Raw genomic sequence first — 25,674 nt, forward strand, 5'->3', positions numbered from 1 at the left:
TTTGGATTTTGTTTAAATAATGGCCACACTTTTATAATTAAATGCACAGTAAAAACTGTAGATATAAAAAATGAATGACACAATTTAGCTTCAAAATGACTTATGAAGAGCATCAATTTTAAACATACAGATGATTTACTTCCCAATTGCATTCAGAATTATGTATTGTATATAATACTCTAAATATTTCACAGCTTTCTATAGATGCAAACTCTCAATGTTTTGATGACTCCTTCTGGGTTTGCATTTGGTCATCATCTTCAAGGTTATAATTATACTTGGTTGAAACAAACCTTTATTCAACTTACATACCATCCAAGTCAAAACACCAACAATTACAGAAAAAATAAGGGCATTTCCATTTAGCCAGTTGCTAACTACACAGCTTGTTGGATTTCTTAAATAATGCAGGACCTCTCATGGAGAGGGGAAGGGTAATTTTTTCTTTAAATTAATGGACAGGACACTTTCTGTGTAAATGTGTTAAATTATTTTCGTATTTTTGGGTAAGATTTTTTTGTAATAATTTAAACACTTACAGAACCTGTAAATATGTCTACACAAAAGACACAGGGCATGTTGTTAGGGTACGCTGTTGCAATACAACATAGATTTTATATCTTGGTGTCTTAATTCACCACAGGTTTTTAAACAGTGAAAAAGAACCTAAACTTTATTCTTTCACAGATGAATTTAAATCTGTTTTTCAGAAGATAATGTGTTGTTGCTATACGCTTGTATATCATCAATTTTGGTGATGTTTGTGTCACAGAAAAAGTGAACGCACTATATCAAGTCCATCAGCGACACGAATAAAAATGAGAAAGCCTTCCTTACAAAATGGGACACACACATGATTTGGTCTTGTAATACCATCATCATTCTATCATTATCTTCAACAAAACCTATATTATGGTGATAAATGTCATGCTTTAACCTTTATTTGGAGAAAAAACAAGAGACTCAAAAATTCTGAAGGCAACAGGAAAGTTAAAATCAGAAAATTATCATCCAAGTATCCAACTTGATTATTATAGACAAATAATTATATTGTCACACAAACTCACACAAACTTTTTCAAAAGGTTTTGTATTTGACCTGTTCTTCCAAAAATATTGCATAAGGAAATTCTCGGGATTAGTTGATCTCAAATTGCATTACTCTAGTACAGATAAGGGAAAGTGCATTGAAACACAATCATTTATACGCATTATGAACATGATGTAAACTTTCACCCATTAAATTAGCACCAGGAAGAAAAGCCCCATTTTGCCACTGTTTCAGCATCAGTTCAAATGCTCTTTTTCTACCGTTTTTGGGCAAAAAAAAATGCAATAATTTCCCTTACAGCTAACAGCATATTTGAAAGGTGTTTTCATGAGCCTGTCACTAAAGCAGGTCTATATAATCTACAACAATAAATCAAACCAGGGAGATGTGAAAGTATTACACACCTGGATGATTTCAGTAGAACAATAAATGAATACTGTATAAATGTGTAAAACATGGTTTATTCTTACCACGTAAAAATCTCAAGGGGCTACAGTAATCTGAATCATGGCATCTGAAATTCATGAAACGTAGAGAACCTCAATTATATAGTCACTGTAAATGCAACCTCTGATCCAATAACACTGATTTACAGCTTTCAAACTAGGTTTCAATTTGCCTTTAAACTCAAGAGTCCTCGTGCCAAAATAGTGTCTGAACTGATCTGAGTAAAGTAACATAACACACAAAAGTGACAGGTTTCACTTCAGGATTGTGTTAAAAAAGATAAATAAAAAGTTGTGGTTAAGGTTGGAGAAATGCTTATTCACAGAACATGTAAACACATAAACCCAGGAGTCATGTTTCACGACAAATTATGTAAGCTGACACAGCAGTTACATTTCAAATACAACAAAAAGTAGAAATGTCATCTTTTCCCAGACCAGATTAACAGTGTTGTACATTTTCCTTGCCAAAATTCTCCACATGGATTATCCAAGGAAAACAGGGACCTTTAGCATAGATTTAAAACAAAACACAGAGCAGGGGAGACGGCCCTGTAGTCTGGGACACACCGTGTTTGGCATTAACAAACCAGTCTCCCCGCACGACAGCAGCCTGACAGACCAACAGCCCCCACAGACGGGATGCCAGTGTGACCCAGCAGCTTGGGGGGGGCGGCCCATGCGAAACGCCCACATTACAGGGGCTGCACTGCCAGCACAGCCGATATTCAAGTATTTCTTCTTATCCAATTGCTCCTGCTAATGGAACAATTGCTGCCAAATACAAAAACGACTCAAGCACGAAAGCTTGTTTTACATTCTGAAATGATGAGGACACGTGTAGAAGCACGACGAAGGCGGCGCACGCCGAGAACTCCGGCGGAGCTCAGGCCGTCTTGTCAAGCAAGGACAACCTTTACTTCCACAGACAGTTCCATAAAACTTGCAACATAAAGTGTGCCAAGTAATTAAAAAAGTAATAAAAATAAGAAATAAGAAGTAATGCACTAGACAAAAATGCACCGTCACACTTGAGCGTGAAGTATTTTACACCTTCTGAGTATTTTCCAACAGAGCGTGTTCTCCAAGTGCTCTGAATTGCTGTAATCCAGGAGCTTCTATAGATCTTGCTAAACTGAAAAATGAAAATGTAAATCTGTGGTGGGGGGGGTTGGAGGTCCCAGCTTACACGTTATAAGAGACACTTTGAAGCTTAGTGCCATGGTGAAGATCAGGGGTCAGTGAGGAGGGGTTGGGGCATCTGTGCTCATCTCCAGGTGTGGTAGCAGTACAGGGAGGCAAATACCAGGTTGGCTGTCAAGCTAGCACCCAGGAGACTCAGCCAGAGAGAGCAGCGCAGAATGCCTGGAACAGAGAGGACACAGCTTCAACAATGAATATCCACAGGACATTAATGTCATACACAAGCAGTTTCAGCCTTAACCATAAATCTGCAGTCATGAGCCTATTTGGTACATCAATTCCGATTCAAAATACCACAAAGATAAAATTAAATTCAAGCATTCTTCAAAGGCAACACTCTTCCCAAGTATTACATGGATGGCACGAATGTCTAATTCATTTGCAATGATAGAATATCTTACTTGGTTTGCAATTGCAAGGGTCAGGGTAAAACACATTGATATAGTGATTTGTGAACAGTTTGTTAAGGAGCTTTGAAAGTCACAAATTCTAAATTTATTGAAAAAAATTGGGAAAAAATACACACATAAAGCGCACTGTAAAGAATGCAAAACTGCATGCGACTGCAGTGTACCATAAGACCAACTGGTAATGCTTTACATTAACAGCTTTATTATACATGAATAACATAATATAACAAACATTATAACCGCAAAATTATATAATGTTTGTTATTAATGTATAATAAAGCCATTAAGAAATGTTAGGATGTTAACGTATAATTACATGCTGCTTATGAAAGTTCTGGGAATGCATTAAAAATGCATTATGAAAGTGCAGTTACTGTAAAGCATTTCCGATCATTTTCCATTTTAGGCAATTAATTTCATGTAGTGCATATGTATTATATATTACATCTGTATTACATATTTTATATGTACACACAGGATTATTTAGCCATTTAGTCAAAGAACCTAAGAACGTTCACAGTAAATCTAGTGAAATTTGGCGCTGAAACATGCATCCTTTTGACACAAACTTCGAGAACATAAAATTAACTCCTATAATTATTTTTTTTTCCAGGAAATTAAACGTGTGGTTTCACATGTTACAATAACTTTAATTAGCATTAGCAGTTTAAGTTGCTAGGCAGGCAATTTGATCTTATAATTGACAATGTTTTTGTACAACCTTATGTAATTCAGGCTTGTTGCTTTACTCTTCAGTTAAACAACATGGCTGCCCCTGGGAACTGAACCTAACTTGCCGCTTCAACAAATGCTTCTGCTTTACTCCCTCACTCACCCTTCAGTGCGCTTCTGCTTTCCACGCCCCTTCCGGTCGTAGTGTCCACCAGGCAGGTAGAAGAGTTTGAGGAGCCACTCTTCTTCTTTTCCTCTACATCTTCATACATGCTGCTATCTTCTAGAAGGGAACCCAGGTCTGGAAGAGACATTGACTTGTCATATACAGGTAGATACAGACGTAAATACAGACACAACTTCAGAATTTAATCATCCGTTCAGATGTTAGTTGTTTTGAAGACTCTGTCCACAACTGAACTGTCAATTATCCTCCTGTTCTGCCCTCCACCCCCCATGTTTATACTCATCCAACCTCCCACACATGGTCTAACAGACTGTTACAGACTGTTACAGACTGTTACAGACTGTTACAGACTGTTACAGACTGTTACAGACTGTTACAGACTGTTACAGACTGTTACAGACTGTTACTTCCTCACCAGAAGCAAAATGGCTTAAATCCACTTTTTGACCTCTCCCCATAGGTAACATGGGGTACAATCAGACACATTGAACCAAACTTGTTACAGCACTATATCTATGGAAAAACAACATGTCTAAGGTCATCCCAAATAAAGAAATGACTACTGAAAATGTTAACTTACAATTTTACAATAATTTTACTTCTAAAGCCTTCAGAAACTCAGATCCCTTTCAGATATTTACACAGTTAGAAAACAACCACAGCAGTCTGTGCCCTCCTGCAAAGTGTTCTGAAATTAAAACACACTTATTCAACCAATTATAAAGAACATCATTCCTCATTTTCACTTGTGGAGGTAAATATTTAAAAGTTGTAATATTTCATTGTGACATTCACCTAGAAAACATTTAAAAAGTACTGAATGTTGCCTGAGATAAGGATCTTAAAAAATGTTCAAGACGACCTGAAACACAAATACATGCGGGGGCTTGCTTATAAAGGACAACGAGGAGAGCTGAAGTTCCCAAAGTTTGGTGAGGACCACAGTGAAAAGAGAAAAGTCAAACATCCCCTGCACAATCCGCTGCTTAAATAGCAGAGAACCCTCAGCATCGCAGGCTCATCCAGCTCCACTCTGACAAGGGCTGCTTCAGGAAATCATCCCTACCAACCACCACTGCACTGTACAACAGCTTGTGTCATTGTCAGGAAAGGGGAGCTTCGTTCTGATGCCAATTATTAATGTAACCTTGCACATTACCTACATACTAGGGCTGGGCGATATCATATCGATATTGTATCGCGCATGCGCAATAATCACCGGGGCTTCAGGTGACAGGTGAAGCATTTGGTCATGCGCCAGCTTTTCGGGGCTATACGGACATTTATTTACGTCCACAATTTAAGCAGGTTAGTAGTATGGCTAAAATATTAATGAGGCTTTGTATGACGCCCAAAAGTCATTATTAGTATAAATACGGCATATCCTTATGTTTAATAAATGTGTCAGACTTTGAACTGCAAAAAGTACCACCACACCGCCGACGTCATTTTACCTTTTTTATCCACAAGATCTCCTCTTTTAAAAGATGTCATGGCTGCTCTTCTTCACCACGACTTCAGTGCATATTGCACTGAGGTATACCAAACCGTAGTATACCAAACCAGTATTATGCGGGGTGCTCCGCTAATCGAATTTAAGAAACATAAAGTTTATACAGATTACTAACTTTCTGGTATCACAAAACACCTCATTAATATTTAAGCCATACTACTAATCCTCTTACCAAATTATGGGTGTAAACTAATGTCCATATTTCACCGAAAAGCTGGCGTCCGGCCAAATGCTTCATCTGTCACCTGAAGCCCTGGTGATTATTGCGCATGTGCGATATAATATCGATATGATATCACCCAGCCCTATTACATACTAGCAATTATTTACATATCAGGATACTCATTGTACATTGGTTATTTTTGTTTGTTTTATATACATGCCAGTTTGTGATGTATGTGTTATATATGCTAATGTTGCTGTAATGATAATTTCCCTTTAAGGGATTAATAAAGCTCTCTCTCTCTCTCTCTCCCTCTCATCAGATGTGGGTGTCTGTGTGTCTTGTTTAGCCCTGTGTTACTGGATACACAAGAGAGACTTCTCTCAGCAGACAGACTTGTCTTTGATGTTTAACTCCTTCCAAGTTCACACCTAGAGCTCAGATTATCTGACCACCAAAGCTGCAGGGTGGGGTTAGTTTTAGCTTATTGGTGGACGACCACCTGAGCTAAATCACGTTAAGTATAGTGGTAATACAGAAAGATAAGTGGTTCCTTCACTGTGCATTAAAGCAATCTGAGTGTGTTCGTTGTCTCAGTGGAACTAGTCACAAAAAAACAAGGATGTAATCTGAAAAATTCTACACAGATCAATAAAGCCATGCTTCCGATACTCAAACTCCATTTCCATTTCTGTACCCGCTGCGTGATTAGCTCACACATTAACACTTTCTGAGAATGTAGCAAGAGCCACTGAGATAACCACTGAAACTGGGAATGATGAGTCAAACGACACAGTACTAGAAAGTGCTATAGACTACAGACTCCGCAGCTAAAGAAATGGGAACGAGGTCGAGTCCATTTCAAATCATGCGAGATGTGACACTAAATCTGAGATGAAAGATGTGCATGTGATGTGATTTGGGCTGCGGATTACAGAGAAACACACAGTATGACGGGGGCTCCAAAAAAAAAAAAGTTGGCCCTCAAATGAAAAAATGATGCCAACCAAATCAAGGCTTGTCCTCAAAAACATTTCCTGAGAAAGTCAGCTAGAGCCTAACGAAACACAAACAGACGCTAGTGGCTCATGTAGTCACTCCTGCATACCACGGTTGCTGGAAGGGAAGGCCAAGGATTCTGGGCCAAATATGGAGCTGGGGTAGAGGCCGGGTTCCGGCGAGCAGCGAGACGCAGACGGCGAGCTGGGCTCCATGGGACTGGAGAATAGCTGCAGCTTCTTTCCGCCCAGGTGCAGCCTAGCCGGGCTGATGATGGGCCGACGGTGGCGGGCCGAGCTGGACGTGGATGTCACAGACCCCGCGACTGAAGGGGCCGGGGAAGGTCCTGGGGATGAAGGTCGGCTTCCGGACTTTAATGAGAAGTAGTCTGGACAGGGGAGACAACCAAACCTGCCCGTGAAAAACCACTGAACTTCAACAATTACTAAGATTACAGGCTACATTTTTGTACAGATGACACAGTAGCCATTTCAGAATGTTTAAAGTTTTTTCCAATCTTCAGAATTCTCTTTTATACTAATACCTTCCAACTGATACAAGAACAGTTGTTTTCAGCTACCTGATGCCAGAGAATCTTTACATAGTGAAGGCTGACGGCTGCCACTGAACAGCTGACCTGAATCTGAAAGAAAACAATACAGAGATTATTTTGTCCATTTCACAGATCTTAAAAACCAGCAATCAGCTTCCTGTACGCAGTAGCACAGCAGTTAATGTACTAGAATTGTTGGCTCTGGTGTAAATATCTAAATGGTAAAATTGTGCTACGTGTACTTCATTAGAATTGCATGGCAATAGACAAAGAAAAAAAAAAAAAAAGACAACACTTAGTCTGTCCGTTTTTGAAAAGGCTAAAATATAGAGTGGAAATAGAAAAGTAGATCTTTCCTGGGTCACTGAAAACGCTCATGGTTTTAATTTACAGTGCGATGTAGTTTAATTTTTTTTATGTGGTCACAAGGTGATACACATCTGCAAATGAAGCAGGTCATGTGCCTTTTTTATAACTTAAAAAAACTAGAACCCATCACACACTGGTATATAAATATTTATCCCAGCAAATAAACTGAGCCCAATGAGCTAACAATGTACCACATCGCTATGCCTCTGACTTTACCAGGTAGTTTTTACTAGCATTAAAACGAAGCTGGTTAACTTCCGTTTGTAGTAGCATGATCAAGATTTATTCCAAAACATGAAGGTGAGGGGGAGGGCAGATGAGCACCTTATGAAGAAAAACATCTTAATGCCACAGTCTCGACATGTGCAGTGGTCAGGTGTGTGTAAGGCTGTTTGTCAGAGCATCTAGATCACTACTTCTACAAAAATAATATAAAAATCAAGGATAAACATTTAAAAGGTGACGAAAACTAATATGCCAGCAACAAATACAGCCAGGTTTATGGGAGTTTCAGTCATTCTTAATGTCACAGAAGCAGACTGGTGATCCCCAAACACCTGTCCAGCTGGCCAGACGAACAGCGGGGGGGTATAAACCATAAAACAGGTGCATGCAATACTTGTGAAGCTGCAGTCGGTGCACAACAGTTATTTATGCAGCAAGACACCACTTCCCAGACACCCCACACCCCTCACAAATCCCACTCCTTAATCCCAGGGTTTGAACATCCTATAACAGCACCCCTCCATTCTGGGCAAAGGCACCCCCCCCTCCAATAGGCTGCAAAGTGGCTTCTGCTATCCCAGCATGCCTTAGGCTGCAAAGTGGCTTCTGCTATCCCAGCATGCCTTAGGCTGCAAAGTGGCTTTGCTATCCCAGCATGCCTTAGGCTGCAAAGTGGCTTCTGCTATCCCAGCATGCCTTAGGCTGCAAAGTGGCTTCTGCTATCCCAGCATGCCTTAGGCTGCAAAGTGGCTTCTGCTATCCCAGCATGCCTTAGGCTGCAAAGTGGCTTCTGCTATCCCAGCATGCCTTAGGCTGCAAAGTGGCTTTGCTATCCCAGCATGCCTTAGGCTGCAAAGTGGCTTCTGCTATCCCAGCATGCCTTAGGCTGCAAAGTGGCTTCTGCTATCCCAGCATGCCTTAGGCTGCAAAGTGGCTTCTGCTATCCCAGCATGCCTTAGGCTGCAAAGTGGCTTCTGCTATCCCAGCATGCCTTAGGCTGCAAAGTGGCTTTGCTATCCCAGCATGCCTTAGGCTGCAAAGTGGCTTCTGCTATCCCAGCATGCCTTAGGCTGCAAAGTGGCTTCTGCTATCCCAGCATGCCTTAGGCTGCAAAGTGGCTTCTGCTATCCCAGCATGCCTTAGGCTGCAAAGTGGCTTCTGCTATCCCAGCATGCCTTAGGCTGCAAAGTGGCTTCTGCTATCCCAGCATGCCTTAGGCTGCAAAGTGGCTTTGCTATCCCAGCATGCCTTAGGCTGCAAAGTGGCTTCTGCTATCCCAGCATGCCTTAGGCTGCAAAGTGGCTTCTGCTATCCCAGCATGCCTTAGGCTGCAAAGTGGCTTTGCTATCCCAGCATGCCTTAGGCTGCAAAGTGGCTTCTGCTATCCCAGCATGCCTTAGGCTGCAAAGTGGCTTCTGCTATCCCAGCATGCCTTAGGCTGCAAAGTGGCTTCTGCTATCCCAGCATGCCTTAGGCTGCAAAGTGGCTTTGCTATCCCAGCATGCCTTAGGCTGCAAAGACGTGCAGAGCAGCTGGCAGCTGAGCTGATCTGACGACGTGCCATAAAGGGCAGGAAATACAGGCCAGCATCAAGCCTGCAGAATAATCGCAACATCTTCAGCTAGATGTGTCTAAGAATCCAGCAAAAAGGGAATGCACAATTGTAAACTGAAGACTATTCTTTTTGCCGATTTTGTCAAACAATATTAGTAATTTCCGTATTCCACCTGCCACTGTCAAAGATCAGCCTCTGACACACAGCAGGATATTAGATGTGAAAATGACTAACACTTTGGTTAAATAATAAGCAGTGTACACTGTTGGGCGAAGAAAGGGCCAAGCCCATAATTGCATTAATTAATTTTAATGGTCTGAACTGCAAAATAGCCAGAAGATATTTTGGAAAATTTTTAACACCTAGACATGTTAATTTGAATATCACACATTTACGTTTTTTCATGATTTTATCATTGTGTACAAGAAGCCTGGGTAAGTGAATGTCCCCATTTCCAGCTTTTTCCGCAGCAGGTCACTGCAGCAGTGATCAGTGACAAACAAACGAGGCACAGCTCTCGGGAGAGTAATTTTTAGTTATTGCTAATTATCTGACCAATTTCTCCCTCTAGCTAACCAAAAGCGGATGACGACTACTTACATTTTCCCACCCTAAACTATTTTTCTTGAACAAAGCCAAATCAAACCAGCACCTCCCATGTTAAAATGATCTTGCAAGACCTATGACTGGACACAATTGACATTTCTAGAAAAAGACATTTTCTTTAAACTTAATGTACTTAGCATACTTCATGGAAAGAGACACAAAGTGAGTGTGTGTGTGTATATATAAAGCTCAAATGTAGTCTTTAAAGGGGGTGGAAAGTAAGACATATATATATATATGTCTTACTTTCCACCCCCTTTAAAGACTACATTTGAGCTTTATTGAAAGTGCCGCAAGCCCAGTCATACCTAGTTAAGGTTTGAATTAAACCTGAATTCACAATTAGTCCGTAATTCTTTAACAGCACTCAAAACTAAGTGTATTTGCACATAGAATTCTGAAGTTACAAAACAAAGAGCAGGGCTGTAAGTCTTCTGAATTCAGAAACAAAAGTCAACATACAGGATGGATTCTCTCACCATGAATAATCATCCTGAACTGGGAAAATCTGCCACCAGTGAACAGTGACCTGACAGCGGTAAGGGAGCCTATGTCCTGTCCCACCACTTCAGCAGGTTAAATTCCACTGCTGGGTGCGGCACTGCCAGTGTTGACAGGCCAGTTCATTTCTCCATAGATGCAAAGCCACTGGCCCATGCACAGCTCCCACAATGCATTTCAGCAATGGTTCCACATGAGAGGCAGCCCAACCTCACCTCAGGAAACTTGGCTTATGGCCGGCAGCCTTGATGAAGAGGTGACACATGCCTTTAGAGCAAAGGATCAGGTTCTTTTGCAAAAATGGCCCAGAAGCCCTTATATTATTCATGCAAATTCTCTTTTTTGCACAACTACAAACATCACTTTCGCAGTGCTGGATCCGAACTTTCGGAAGACGCCAACCACGACACGTTCTGTTAACACTGACGCTGATCAGCACCGTTCAGGTTAGGACATGTCCCCGTTAGCCCAGCTTGGTACCAGACCCGCATCTTGGCTCAGAACATGCTAGGAGTTCATGCAGCAAGGTGCCAACCGTCCTTCTGTCACTTCAGTACAACATTCCAGAGGATGTTAAGGTTCTGATAGCGGGTGACTAAGCTTTGTGAGGACTTTTATTTAACCGTCAGTCTGGGTAAATTAATATGGTGATCAAGCATGCAGTGCGCTCTGCAATTCACTCCAATCAAAGACTATCGCACAAATCTGGATGTGCCAGTGAATTTTACATTAAGCATCTGTGGTTTGGGCTCTTGGATTGGTTGAGCGTTCACTAAAACCCTGTTATATAGGTTAATTCTAGATTGGGGCTCAGCTGATCGGGACCATGGCTCAGCACAGAAGCTCGCTGGTTTTAAAATGCTTACACTTCCAACTCTGCCCTTTCAGAACTTTGCCACGACCCAAATTTGGGTCACGACCCATGGGCTGAGAACCGCTGGCTTAGCGGGTTGTGTGGCATGGTGGAGCCAGCATGGAGACTCACCCGTGCAGGCAAGGGAGGGTATAGTGCCCAGGGACAGGGCTCTACTCAGGCGGCCCGGCAGAGAGGAGGGGGAGGCCCGGCGCCCCCGCTGCTGGCACAGCTGGCGGCTGAGAAAGTGCAACAGATTGGGGGGCGGTGTAGGTGCAAAGGGGGGAGAGGGTCCCGACAGGGCCGACGCCATCACTGGGAAATGCCCGTCATAGCAGGAGCCCAAAGAGCCGCCACACAGATACCTAGAACAGAAGAGCAGAGTGGTTACTGGACTGAAGCCCTGCGAGGACACTGTGCTGTTACAAGTTACTCAGGGACACAGGGGGAGAGTCGGCCCCCCAGGGCCAGCTGCAAGGAGCCTAAGAAAACGTCACCACTACAAATACGTACCACTAACACAAGGCTGGTTTTTGCAACATATCACATTGGTTCATTTATACACAATTTCCAGGAGCGACGAGTTAATATCACTAATAAAAATGTAATACGCCCCTCGTAACTTCCCACAAAAGTACATATTCATTTACAGCTGTTCAAGTTGGCTGATTGACATACAAACATTTCAGGAATTTGGAAAGCAAGTTTAAGCGGATGATAAAACCAAACTAAGAAGGTAAAAATATACTCAAGATAAAAGAGCAAATTTACTGAAACTTTAACAAAAGCTGAGATAAAACATATATATTATACACACCATCCAACAAATACATTCTTATGGACCTTCACTTAGCTGTGGGCCAGAAAAAGTAATGTGTGGGCAGTTATAGGATATTCTCACCTTTGTGTTTTTGTTTGAAAAACATTACAAATGCATGTGAATGAAGTTGCAACTGCATAAGCCTCATTGTGGCCAGTACACTTTCAAAAAGAAAAACTTTGCATCGATTCAAAAGCACTCATCCTTCAATCTGTAGATTTGTATCAACACGCAAACTGGTGCTTATGTACCACTGGAATTAAAACTGATGCGCCAACATTCTTTCTACACAGCTGAACTGAATCACAAAGTAATGAGAATTGAAGGTCATGTAAAGTCTAACTTTACTAAAGTTTCTTATGACTTCAGGATGAAAGCACTGGTGATGTAACAAGGATTGACTGCCATTTAAGAATAGCATACATACACACATTTGAATATTGCACAGTTTATTTAACTGATTCAAATGACAGTTATGGAACAATATATTGTTTACAGAATTACATCACATGACAAAGTCCAAGAGGACAATTTAAGACAGTACCCAAATTAGCCAGTAATTCGTACATTTACTAAAAAGACTGTTCCAACAATAGTCCAAATCTTTCTGAAAGATACATTTAAAAAATTTCAGTAAATTTTAAAATTCCAAAATGAGAACGATCATTTAGCCTAACAAAAAAAAAAAGAATACACAAGCATGAGGGTACTGGACCTTGGTGTTTTAATTAAGTTAAATAAACCGTAAAAATACAAAAAACGTTAAATATTCCAATGGTTAAACAAGAAATGACAGTAAAATCATACATGTAAATGGCACATTGGAGAATACCTTAAAGCTTTAAGAATAACAACTTTTAGCCTGTGACATTATCTATGATTCTCCTTAATCTGTCTCAAACGAATCCAGATTCATGCAGAACACACCTACGTACCTGAAGAGTTTAACAGTTCAGTTTTTGGTATTACATGTACAGTTGGTACACCCCAAAGAACCAATTACTGTGCTGTATTAGCAAGATGGCGTAAGTGTACACAAAGTCATGTAAAGGCAGGTGGCATACAGCTGGAGTCGAGACGAAGCCAAAGCTCACAGGGGCTTTGAAAATGACACAGTACAAGAACTCTGTGCTGCCCTCTTCTGGATAGGAGGGCAGTAGCAAGTGGAGCTCCCTAGCCGCCTCTAACTTTGGGTGCTGAATTTTACAGTAAGAATATCCCAACGAATGGAAACCAGGTAAATGACTAAGCTACAGAACAGAACTATAGACACTTTCAGATTTTAGGAATCTGTCTCCAAGGACTATATGGAAATTGCACTCACTACCTAATGTTGACTGTCAGGTTCCTCGCTGGCAAAATACAAAGCTTCATTCAAAACAACAAAGAGGATACAATACAGTCAACTGTTTATGTAAATTCACATTTATCATAATGCTACAATATTTTAATACATGGCTCTCTAAGATCACATTCCTAGAACACAATTGTAACCTGACAGATTAAATGATGAAACACATTTCTTCCTTAAAAATTTGTTCGGAAATAAAATAGTGTTCAGAGTGTTTAGAAAACTTGTAAAATATTAGGACAGCATGTCAGTCATGTCATAGGGTTAAGAATTTGCCAGGAAAGTACCAATAGCTTTCTCATTCACATAATTCCCAGAAGACTACAGCTATGTTTCAGAACCTGTTTAAATGGCACATGCAGGTGCAAATTATAATACTCACATGCAGACATGCCACAACACAAAAACAGAACTAATCCTACAAAACACTTATAAAATCATGACTTATTCTTATATTTTTATAACAATTTAGGTCACCATACAGTGACAGAACTATAAAGTAGTGTCATCTTGGTTATTTTTCCCCCAAAAGCTAACAGTTTTTCTGTTACGACTTCACAGAGGGTTTTTTTCAGGAATGCTGAGCCTAACAACCAGGGTTCATTACTGTGCTAACAGAATGCAGTATATAACAATGGGTCCGTCACACAAGACTGCCTTCTTTCCCCAAACTGAAATAAAGGAAGTGTTTGTGCCATCATGTGTCTGTTACTGTAGTGTCAATCCAGAGTTAATCAATCCAATTATTCACAGCTAAAAAGTATAACAATTAGTGTTATTTAGCGTTAAGCATTAGTGGTTATTTCTTTTTGCTACTAAAGACTGCTAAATATCTCTCTCTCTAGGTATGTAAAACAATAAAAACCAGCAGGGCTAAAACAGATTTGTTTCTAGATCATGTAGTGTCATTAAACACAGTCAAATTTGAGGAACCTTTGAGTAAATCTTGTACACATTTTACCATAAATGCATTATAGCTGCCACTTTGTGTAGTAACCAAACACTGTTCCTCATCAAAACGCTATCACTGGTCACTAAAACTGCCCCAAACAGGCTGAATGGTAATTACACCCATAAGCTGTAATTAAACAACATTCTTTCAGCTTTCTTTTGAAATACAGTCACAGGCATCGTAGATAAATTGAGTTACAGCAGACTAATAGCTATGCAGGGTCTGCAATTTCATTATACTACTCAGTTTTCAGTACAAAATGAACAATTACTTGCTTAATTATGGACAAGTGAATCCATAATACTGAAGGATACATGACCATATAAAATCGTCATGACAGACTGACCATGGATAAGAGCTAAAGAGAACATATAAAAGCAAAGAATTTGGAACAGTAATGTCTATAATGCAACAAAAGAAATCTGACTTCAGTAAATGTTCCAAGCTACCTGCAGTGAGTCATTACACTCTACACCACCAATACTACCAAGACAATGAACTAAAAGCAAAAGATCATCACTGGAAATACTTCAGCCAGAAACAAACAACCTATAGCACTGGTGGACCATTTAAACAGGTCTTTCAAACTCGTTTCAAAGTATAAACTTTTCATTCCAATACATTCTTCTAATTTGACTGGACTATATCTGTAGATGACAGTGAAAGGCAGCGTTTTTAAAAATTCACAACTAACAAATCAAGAGGTATCTGATATTTAAAAAATTGAAATGTGCTCCAAGTCTAAAAATAATACTAAACAGGTAATACAAAGAATTAGGCTTGTGCAGCATTTCAGCTGGTTACTGAAGTGGTTTATAGACAAAATGTTCATTGCCAGTCTTATGATATAATTTACTGTGTGTTTTTTACTTTACTAATTGCATGTCACTTAAACATACTACTGATTACTGCTAATACAGCTAGAACATGTGGAAACCGAAACATAAAGATACATAATCCAGTGTTAAAAATGTATTCAGTGATTGTAGTGCCATATAACACTTCCTAACATTTAAACTAATGATTATGACTTATAGCCGATTAAAGAAATATATGCATGGATTATTGTGTTAATACAAGCAAAGGGGGAGATTGGGGAAGCAGAGAAACACTCTGACACGTCGTTGGGAGAAAAAAACCCACACGCACAAAAACACACAAAATCCTAGGCCACACAGTCTCCTTCCCTTCTGCATGGTGTTTAAGTGTCACTGTTCGAATTCTGACCTTCGAGCCCTGGCTCTCCTCGGGCTGGCAGGCTTGCGCGTGGCCACGGCGGCTGCGAAGCCCACCAGGCAGCAGAGGGCCGTGGAGCTCAGCTTGACCGGGTCAAGCCAACCCGGGGTGTCTGGCAGCAGGTAACTCTCCAGCAGGTACAGGCTCAGGACCAGGAACCACAGCAGTGAGGCCATAGCGTCAATACGCCGCAGCCTTCAGCAGCGGAAACAAAGCGCATGTAATTATATCGAAACGTAAAAACGTTCTTGTACAAAATTATATGCTACGAGTTCCTGTATTTGAACTAATATTGAAGTAACTATTCGGTTGAACAGCATCCAGACCTGTTAGAATCTTATAGACCTGGATCATGTCCCCCCTTATTCTCCTTTACTCATGGCTGAACAGATTCAACTCAGCTAACCTCTCCTCATAAGACATTCCTTTAAGACCGGGAATCATCTTTATATCCCTATATAGAGCCCTTTCTAATGTCCTTTTTAATGTAAGGTGACCAAACCTGCACACAATATCCTAGGTGGGGTCTTACCAAGGAATTGCATAATCGTAGCATCACCTCCCTTGACTTAAACTCCACACACCTAGAGATGTAACCCAACATCCTACTGGCCTTTTTAATTGCTTCCCCACACTGGCGAGAGTGAGACATGGTAGCATCATACACATAAAGGTCTTTCTCATAATCAGCTGTCTTTACTTCAGAGGATCCCACAAAATATCTGCATATTCCTGCTCCCTGCATGGATTACCTTACATTTGTCTATGTTAAATTTCATCTGCCAGGTATCAGTCCAGTCACTAATTAAATTAAGATCCCACTATAGCCTTTGTGCCGCTAGTTCAGTATCTGCTACACCACCCACCTTGTTGTGGTCTGCAAATGTAACCAATCTGCTGTATATATTGGTGTCAACATCATTTATGTAAATCAGGAATAATAGTGGTCCTAAAACTGAACTCTGCGGTACCCCACTATGAATGCAGCCTCCCCCCCCAAAAACATTGTGCCTCAACTACCTGCTGCTTCCTATGTGTTACGCAGTTTTCAATCCAAGCTGCTACAGTTCCTGAAATCCTTGTTGCTTTGAGCTTAAGCAGGAGCCATTTGTGGGGAACGACAAAGGCCTTCTGGAAATCTAAGAGGATCACATCAGTGGCCTTTTTCTGATCTATTTCCCTTTTAGCTTCAAGATCAAGTTCCCATGTACCTTTATCTGCATAGTAAAATCCTACATATTACTTATGGATCTATATTCTTATAGGCAGAAATGTGTCACCTGATGAGGCCAGCGAGGAAAATGCTACTGACACAGGTCAGCAGGCCCAGGAAGACCAGCACCATCTGATGGTCATTGCCGTAGTCCCAGGCTACCTGGGCCTTCTCCAGGGCATCACCTGGCACCAGGCCCAGCAGCTCACGCCACACCCCCGCCGACTCGCTGCCGCTGGGGTCCGACACATTCTCGCGGAGAGGGCTGGATCCAGGTGAGATCACACCCCCACTCTGTGTCTGCAAGGGGCTTGCAGGGGCTAGAAATGGGTGCCGCCCATACAGTGCAATCAGCACCAGGAACACACAGGTAAGGAAGGCCAGGAAGCGAAGGAGGATCACCAGTGCTGGGGGCGAGACTGAGTGGGAGGCCTGCACAGGAGGATAGGAGACCAAATTCATTCTCCGGCTTATGCATGATGGAGTCCCTGTTTATAACAAGTGAACCAGGAGCACATAAAAACAGCACTGAATATCTTGAGATGCTAAAGAACCAATATCTATCAATCATTCAACTACACGTGTTTCACAGTCCATTTACACAGATATACATGTACACCTCTATTAGGCATCCTGCGATACTGCTAATTTCTTACAGTGAAATTCCAGTTGTTTTTTAACGTGAAATTCGTAAAACTGACAATGTAAACTATACCAAAGTAAATCTGGTTTCCCACAAAACAGAAAGCCGGTCCGCAACAGTCAGCAACCCTTACACATCCTGTCTTGATCCCCTATGAGATGCGAATGCACGCAAGATCGAAGACTGAGGGCGGATCCTTTAGGGGGCAGATCCTTTAGGGGGCAGATCCTTTAGGGGGCAGATCCTTTAGGGGGCAGATCCTTTAGGGGGCAGATCCTTTAGGGGGCAGATCCTTTAGGGGGCGGCCCCGCGGGGCAAACTCACCTGCACGCAGCCCAGCTGAGCATCGCGCCCACGCCGCAGCTGGTGGCTGAACAGCAGTGCACGTAGCTGCCGGTTCTGGTGCTTGATGTAGTACTCCACAGCAGTCTGACAGGGCCGACACAGCTTGTAAGTCTGTTCCAGGTGGTGCCGGTACACCTCAATCTCCTCGTCGTACTTCTCCTGGACCAGCCAAGGAAGACAATGCATTAAAATACCAGTAATGTCTGCTGGCACGTACAGTCACCAATAATAAGATTATTTCATAGTAGTCTGACATTGACCGTCCCAGTTAAATGGATAACAACAACTATTAGAACTCAAAGGGCTTGAACAGCAAACACGTGATTCTGAAAAGTGAAGAACTGATCACAAAGTACCCAGACAAGGCTTCTGTACAATGAAGCTTCTCAAAAGGAGGGAATCAGAGCAAAATGGAGAACATTCATCTTGAAACACCCAGGGTTCCCTGCGCCTACATTTCAATCATTCCCATCTTAGTTCTTATGTCATGCTCTACTTGCACAGAAGAAAGACTGTATGTGGAAAAACCACTTTAGTGTGCAAGCAGGGCAGCCCTGTGAACTGAAACACAAACTCAAGTAGCATGAAACACAGCCTCGGCCTTCATGTGCCTGAAATGGAACACTGCAAATGTCGCTTTTCATTTGGAAAGAACTTCCATGTACATTTTATTGGGTTAGATTAATTTACGACATCCAAAGAATTTCTGAACATTTAATTCAGCAGCCAGTCTGGTCTGCAGCATTCCTATGCATGTTGCTGGTCCTCACCCTCATTCCATTACAGGCTCGGTGCCCAAAATGCAAAAAAAAAACAAACAAACAAAACATTCTCTTCACTAGCACTTGGGTGCATAAGCAAAACTCTCCTCTACATTTTTGCGTTTTTACAATTAAAATCTTGTTGTGCTGCTCACTTATTCTAGAAAGGCACTAGATTTATTCAGAATACTTTTGCCTATTATTCAACCATCATTGATGTTTTATCATGAGAACAAAGTTTAACACAATGACCTTCAGTAATAAGCAAGCTGTTTATATTAAATCATTTAATGAATAAACAACTGACAGCCAGCCAATGAGGGTAAACAGTGTTCTCCATGGTCTTATTTCCGTTAAAACACCGGCGTTAATGATCTTGTTTCTAAATTCTATAAGTGTCTTGCATATGCCCCACTCAGCTTCAAAGCCTTAAACTGTTAAAAATATATATAATTTATTGATTTGTTGGCAAGTCACAAGAACAATACAGTACAATACAGTAATAATAAAAATGACTAAATAAGGTACTGTACTGTACCTCAAGGCGATGAACTGCTGAAGCCTCAATATTTTCACAAGCATCACAAATTAGTGCGTGCGGTCGTTATTACAAACCATTGTACTTAACCCGAATTTTTTATATAACAGGCTTTGAGGCAGTCTGTTAAGTACGAGCTGTCTGCAAGTACAAGTTCCAACCATGGGGACTACCTGTATCACAAGAAGCTGTTCACTCCAGCAAGTCACCGAAAACGTGGGTTTTTACCTAGAGAATAAACAAACAAACAAACTCCAAAAATACTGCCGCATGCAAAGTACACAGCATTCAGACAGACAGACAAATCCTCCAATCAGTTGTACAGACCTCATCACGAGGCAGGAAAGAGGCCAGCTGCTTGATTTTCAAGGTCTGGTTGTGGTTACACTTTTTGCACAGAAGCATCTGGCAGTTGACCCACTGCAGCGGCCGAGCCGCCTCTGCCTGGGTGAGACCTGCGGACACGCCATGGTTCAGGTGTTCCATGTACTGTGCTGGGATGGGCTTGTTGTAGTCACCATTCTGGAAGGGAAAAATGAAACGAGGTACATGAATCAGCACTTAGATGAGATTTACTTGCGGGAAAAAACTAGCTATATGTGACCATAGAAAGGCGTTCGGGAAATTATCGACAAATCACATTAGGTTTGTTTTTTTCCCCCCTATTCATGGGAGATGGATCACATGATCCTGGGTAGTATTCCTTAGTATTAGTGAGTTATTTAGCCTTAATCTGGTGGAGGGCTGGTGCAGATACCAGCAATGGGCACACATGTAGTTAGTCTGTTGCAAGGAACATACACACACGTATACAAAATCATACTCCACACACTACACCAACTAGCCTAACTGCAGAGCCTGCAACATGTGCAGACATTGCGCTGCTCCTGTAATCTGGGGATTAAAAACCCAGAACTCTAATCATTAACCAAGCAACTCAAATAATATATAAATACACACACTTACAGTATTATAACACATTACCATTAACTTATAAAAATGGAGTAACACACTATTCCTTGTACATCTTCCTTGGCTGGGTTAGGTGAGGCTTACCTCTTGGAAACCGTTGTACTGCTCACAGTTAGGACAATCCCAGCAGTTTCTGTTTCCATAAGGAACCACTGTGTCTTGGTTGCAGAACCAACAGTTCACAATAACATGCGTCGGCTTCTTCCTGCCAAATCAGATGCAAGTTTTGTAAGCATGCATGTGGCTACCGGCTAGCAGTGCCAAGTGTTAAGCAATAAAAAAATATCCTGGATTTTGTAAATAACAGCAGCAGGTTCTCTATAATTAAAGTACAAGTAGCATTTCCACTACCAACAAAAGCTTTTCTGCACCAGGTTTATTCTTACACTTGGGAGTGACAATTAGTGGGTTAGAGACCAATTCACGACAGGAGACACTGGGGGCCAGATTCCACTTTTAACTGGTTCACTTTCACCTTGCATTCTGAGACAGGGAAAACAGGAGTCAGATAACCAGTCTATTCAGAGCTATTTATACATCTGTTGATCCATAACTTATCAGATACAGGGTGACGAGTACGCCTATCCCAGAATTCCCAGGGCATAAGGGGCACGATGGAAATGATGCAAGTTACAGGGCACACAGTCACATCAGCCAGGCAATTTAGTGACACCAATTTACCTTACCAGGTTAGGAGGAAACCAGAGTATTCAACAAACCTGCATGAAGTTATGCAAACCCCAGACACTAAGCAATGGGCATATACATTATTCCATTTGAAACTTATTTGTATACTTCACACTCATTTTCAGTTTTCCAAGTCCAATCATTTCTTTCCGATCATGCTTGCCCTAACAGACAGTGATGTAATGTAATGCAACCCAGTTTAATATGCCATTGTTTCTCAAGTTCAGTAATCCCAGGAACTGGATACTCAACATACTTAATTTACCTTCAATCAGGTTATTGGCACATTTTCTTATACTAAAAATTGCTGTTTTTTTTAATCATTTTTAATTATTTTTTTTATCTGGATGTTGTGGAACAAGATTAACACAATTATTCACTTTAACTGGTTCAGCCTTTTTTAAATACCACCATCATTTAAATGACCAAAATAAATGCAACCTATTTCAGAAACGACACACATCTAGGGATGGGAATATGGTTTGGCAATGGGTAGGATTACCTTGCTAATCAATGGCTGTTCTCAACCCTGCAAGAGCTTAAACATGCTTCCCACCACTCCTTGCATGTTACGTTTGAAAGCAAGGGCCTGATGCATGTATTGAGTATGAAGGGCTTGTACAATTGAAAGAATCATGACCGACAGGCGCTTTCCCCATTTCTGCCTTTTTCAGAACTTCTGTTGTGTTCCTACTGCAGGGATTCATCCAAACTGTAGTTCCCCTGAGTTAGTTCCAGAACTTCTTTAGTCCTTATTCCACAGTAGGCATTTTCCCTTGACCAAGCGCCACTGGGTGGGACTTACAGCGATTAACTTTGCTGATTTGTTGACCACCAGCACTAACTTGGAAGTGACACCAAATTATGGAGGAAATTAGTAGTGAAGCAAAAATCAAGCAGATACAATAACTTTGTATCTCAATTACATTAAAAGCATTAAGGAATACCTTCCAAATTTATGCTTTGGAAAATTCCAACAGATATTAATACCAGAAACACTTCTGTCTAATATCGGCAATGCATGCAGTGAAATTTGCCTGCGCTTATTAGTGGAACAAGGTTACATTGTTTTTTATTCTGTAGAAAATGAAAGAACTGGCTGACCAGATGTAGTAATAAATTAAAAGCATGCTGTAGGCCTTATAAATAAGATATAGACAAAATGCTATTTGTCCAATATTTTTGGACCGCAGGTTGTATTGGTTGGATTGGAGATTTTGAGCATCACATCGAGGAGGACACTTGAGAGCAGACAGTTTTGATCTACGTTCTTACCCTCACCTATGTCATGAGCTGTGGGTAGTGACCGAAAGAACGAGATTGCAAGTGCAAGCGGCCGAAATGAGTTTCCTCCGTAGGGTGACTGGGCTCTCCCTTAGAGATAGGGTGAGGAGCTCGGTCATTCGGGAGGGACTCGGAGTAGAGCCGCTGCTCCTCCGCATTGAGAGGAGCCAGATGAGGTGGCTCGGGCATCTGCTTAGGATGCCTCCTGGACGCCTCCCTGGTGAGGTGTTCCGGGCATGTCCCACTGGGAGGAGGCCCCGGGGAAGACCCAGGACACACTGAAGGGACTATGTCTCTCGGCTGGCCTGGGAACGCCTCAGGATTCCCCCAGAGGAACTGGAGGAAGTGGCCGGGGAGAGGGAAGTCTGGATTTCCCTGCTTAGACTGCTGCCCCCGCAACCCGAACCAGAAAACCGGTAGAGGATGGATGGATGGATGGACAATAAGAAAGTTTATGGATCCCATTGGAAAATTCCTGAAATTTGAGAAGTTCTTCAATATTTTGTTTCTCTCCCTCATTTTTCTTCCTTTTCTACCATCTAAAAATTACAACCATCAAAAAGACACACTGTTCACCAATTAAGATTTTTTCATTTTTAAAAAGGCAAAATGAGTGGATGGATTGTATATATCACACCAATATGTGTCTAGTGACCAGCACACCCAGTGAGACTGAAGCTTTATGTAATTAACCTTTTGGTGAATGAATTAGCTGGAAAGCCTCTGGGCTTCAGAAAGGATTCAGGGATATTTATGTGTAACATGCAAGGTATACATTCAGTCTATAACCTGCAGTGAAATAAGTGATCAGCTCCGCCATAATGAAAATAGCAACAACAAAAAAAAAGAACTGAAAAAAATATATCAAAAATGAGCAACAGAAAGAAATACTGAAAAATAAAAGCTCTCATTTCTCCACCACTGAAAAACCAAAGGAGAATATGAAACCTTAGACTGATTCAATTGGCTAATTTCACACTAATGCCAAAAAGCCTGTCTCTCTATTGAAATTCTAACGAAATGAATACAATCACAAGATACATTTCCAACATATATGTTTTATCTTGCAGTTGCCCCCAATGGTTATATGTTTTCATTCAACTGACTGAATGGGGATCCTTATAATGTCGGGGCAATAATCACCTTGCATTTTTGTACTACTCATAATAAGATACAATACTGCGTATTGCCTTACACCCAATTGTAGAGTAATAAAAATGGCAAATGCATAAAAGTTAACAGGCGATTTGATGCATACTATCATTTTGATTGTGGACGATAGGGGCAGAGTGTAAAACCATTATAATTGTCATGATGTAACAGCTTCCCACAAACATGTTATGCAGGGGAATTAATCATCTGCATTAATGTGAAAGTCAAAATAAATATCATTAAGGTCTTACTTTTATTTCCACCTTTCACGGAACCTTAATTATGATTACCATTTAAATTTAAATACTACTAATATTTACAAATTATTAAGGCGCGGAGAAATCAGGTGAAAGGAATGCAAATTATTAGGAAAGTTATTACAAAATTATATTATAATCACATAAAGAAATTACATAAAGCAAAACATCAATTTTAACCAGTTATTTTTTATCTAACAGCAATTCTTGGACGAGACGACACACGTGCTTTCATACTTCGAATTTAAAAAAGACGTCTTAAAAATATTTGAATATTAATGGTGTGACCATTAATAGTGGTAAATAATCAGTCTGATTTTGATACTTTAGAAACACCACAGCCCGAGAATAACCAGAGTATGGTCAAGGCAAAAACTCCTGTCAGAATTGCTCGAAAAACACCGTTCAGAAGACGGCGATTCATATTTCATAATCGTTCTATTCAACTACACAGCGAATAACCATCTGCTAGCCATATGCCATTTGTGACCGACCAGAAACAACAACTGCGGGCTAGATTAAGTAGCACCGCGACTGCCCAGTGCAAAGCGAGTGGACTCATGCTCTCCTTGCTAGGCCCGGCTCCATGTTCTCTTTCGTTTTTCCTACCTTGTTACAATTCGGTATATTAAGACTCCAGTAGCGCATGCCGTTGCTCCAGCTCCTCCATACAAGGCATGAGGGTACTGTGATAACATCTGATTAAAAGCATCCATTTCTCAAAGAGCGGGATATCTGCCCGTGAAGAGGTTTCGGCGACGGAAAGGAGGCGCCGGAGCAGCGCTTTGACCTCCGCGTAAAGCCCGCCCCTTATTCCAAAGCAGTCGGTTCAGGGGGGATTAACGCTGCACAGTACGGCGAGTATATTACAAGACTGCATTTAGGACGCTTTCAGCTGTTGTTTCCTTACATTAATCTGCTGGCAGTGTTTCAGGATGCATTCATTTGTACTTGGTTTGTACTTGGTGGCGGGATTTTCACACGGAACGCATAAGATGTGCGGAGTGTTCCGGAGGACCGGAAGTGTCACGTGACGGCACGCATAACTCCAAAAAGATGACATTCCTGGGAGAAATGGTAGTTTCCCTGTAAAACAAAAAAAAAAACATTTATGGCAACAGATTAGTTTATAAACTTTGTATTATGTATAATTTCATTTCTGATCTAATTTTACAAAAAGTTTTTATAACCTAAAAATTTATTATATGTATATAAGATAAGAAATAAGAATCCATACCGCTCAAAATTGAACTGGAGTTCGGAATATATATCTTCACCTAAACATTGCACTGGTTTGAGTGACTGTATATTTCCAGTTTGTGTCCCGATTATCTTTCCAAATAAGAATGCATACTGCAAAGGAATTTGTAATGAGCCATATAAAATTGAAAATAAAATCTCGGGGACGTGACTGTATAAAAGTAACCGAAGTGAAACATTTACCATTAAAATCTCATATCTTTAGATGTATCCTTTCGTCAGATGTGTTTGGACTACAAGAGAAGACCCATACAAACACATGTGTAAACTCCACATACAAAGAGCTGGGGTGGGACTTCCAGCCCTAAATGTATAAGGTGACATTGCTGTTATGTGGGCTCTCTTTTCCTAGAGTCAAATCAGGGTAACCTAAGGACGGAAATAAAACGTCCCTTTCTTCATTTGTTGTTATAATTGAACGGAATAAATCGAGTATATTACCAAATCTTTAAAAAACCGCGGTTTTATATGTATATATGTGGTCTCTGTAGTTCTATGCGGCAATAGTCCATTCACAAATCTATTATGGCTGATTGAAGGCTAGACAATATCAGTGATGCGGTACACAATTAAATCCGCAACGAGCGTGTTAGGTGCATTTTGTTGACCAGTAGAGGTCACTCGAGAACGCCGACAAAACTCAACGGTTCTTGATTACTGTTTTCTTTTGCCTGCACAAACATAACAAGAATTCCTCGCGCCCCTTACAATAAAAGGGAATAAACAAATGAATGACACACTGCATCCTCCTGTACATGACTGTCTTCATTATGACAGATTATCCTCGGCCTACATCACATAATTTCTACATAGGGTGAACAACATGTTTAATACGCGCAACATGAAAGCGATCTGCTGAATGCAGCGTTATATATTGAGCACCAATTTTGTTTATAGA

General features: G+C 40.9%; 1 protein-coding gene across 2 annotated transcripts; it reads right to left on the bottom strand.

The window, feature by feature from the left end:
* Positions 1–114: 114 nt before the first annotated feature.
* Positions 115–24,540, bottom strand: tmem201 (transmembrane protein 201). 2 transcript variants are annotated; one of them, XM_023795876.2, is made up of 11 exons: positions 24,427–24,540; positions 20,221–20,341; positions 19,492–19,686; positions 17,845–18,024; positions 16,945–17,309; positions 15,656–15,859; positions 11,438–11,670; positions 7,224–7,286; positions 6,753–7,031; positions 3,945–4,082; positions 115–2,861 (listed from the first exon to the last, which is right to left on the bottom strand). In XM_023795876.2, coding segments are annotated over exons 1-11 (1,878 nt in total). In that variant the 5' UTR covers positions 24,429–24,540; the 3' UTR covers positions 115–2,763. The 2 variants fall into 2 exon arrangements, with proteins under 2 accessions (XP_023651644.1, XP_023651643.1); XM_023795875.2 differs by lacking the exon at positions 24,427–24,540 and adding an exon at positions 24,126–24,418.
* Positions 24,541–25,674: the final 1,134 nt, after the last annotated feature.

The sequence above is a fragment of the Paramormyrops kingsleyae genome, chromosome 18 (genome assembly GCF_048594095.1).
Source record: "Paramormyrops kingsleyae isolate MSU_618 chromosome 18, PKINGS_0.4, whole genome shotgun sequence".
Classification (NCBI taxonomy): domain Eukaryota; kingdom Metazoa; phylum Chordata; class Actinopteri; order Osteoglossiformes; family Mormyridae; genus Paramormyrops; species Paramormyrops kingsleyae.

What these genes read in the sequence shown, in the direction of transcription:
- tmem201 (XM_023795875.2), bottom strand. Translation starts at nt 24,232, where the DNA reads ATGGATGCTTTTAATCAGATGTTATCACAGTACCCTCATGCCTTGTAT. An exon ending in TTCCTCGCTGGCCTCATCAG is followed by an intron (nt 15,860 to 16,944) that starts GTGACACATTTC and finishes CCGCTGCTGAAG; the next exon opens with GCTGCGGCGTATTGACGCTA. An exon ending in ACCCTCCCTTGCCTGCACGG is followed by an intron (nt 7,287 to 11,437) that starts GTGAGTCTCCAT and finishes GTTTTCTTTCAG; the next exon opens with ATTCAGGTCAGCTGTTCAGT.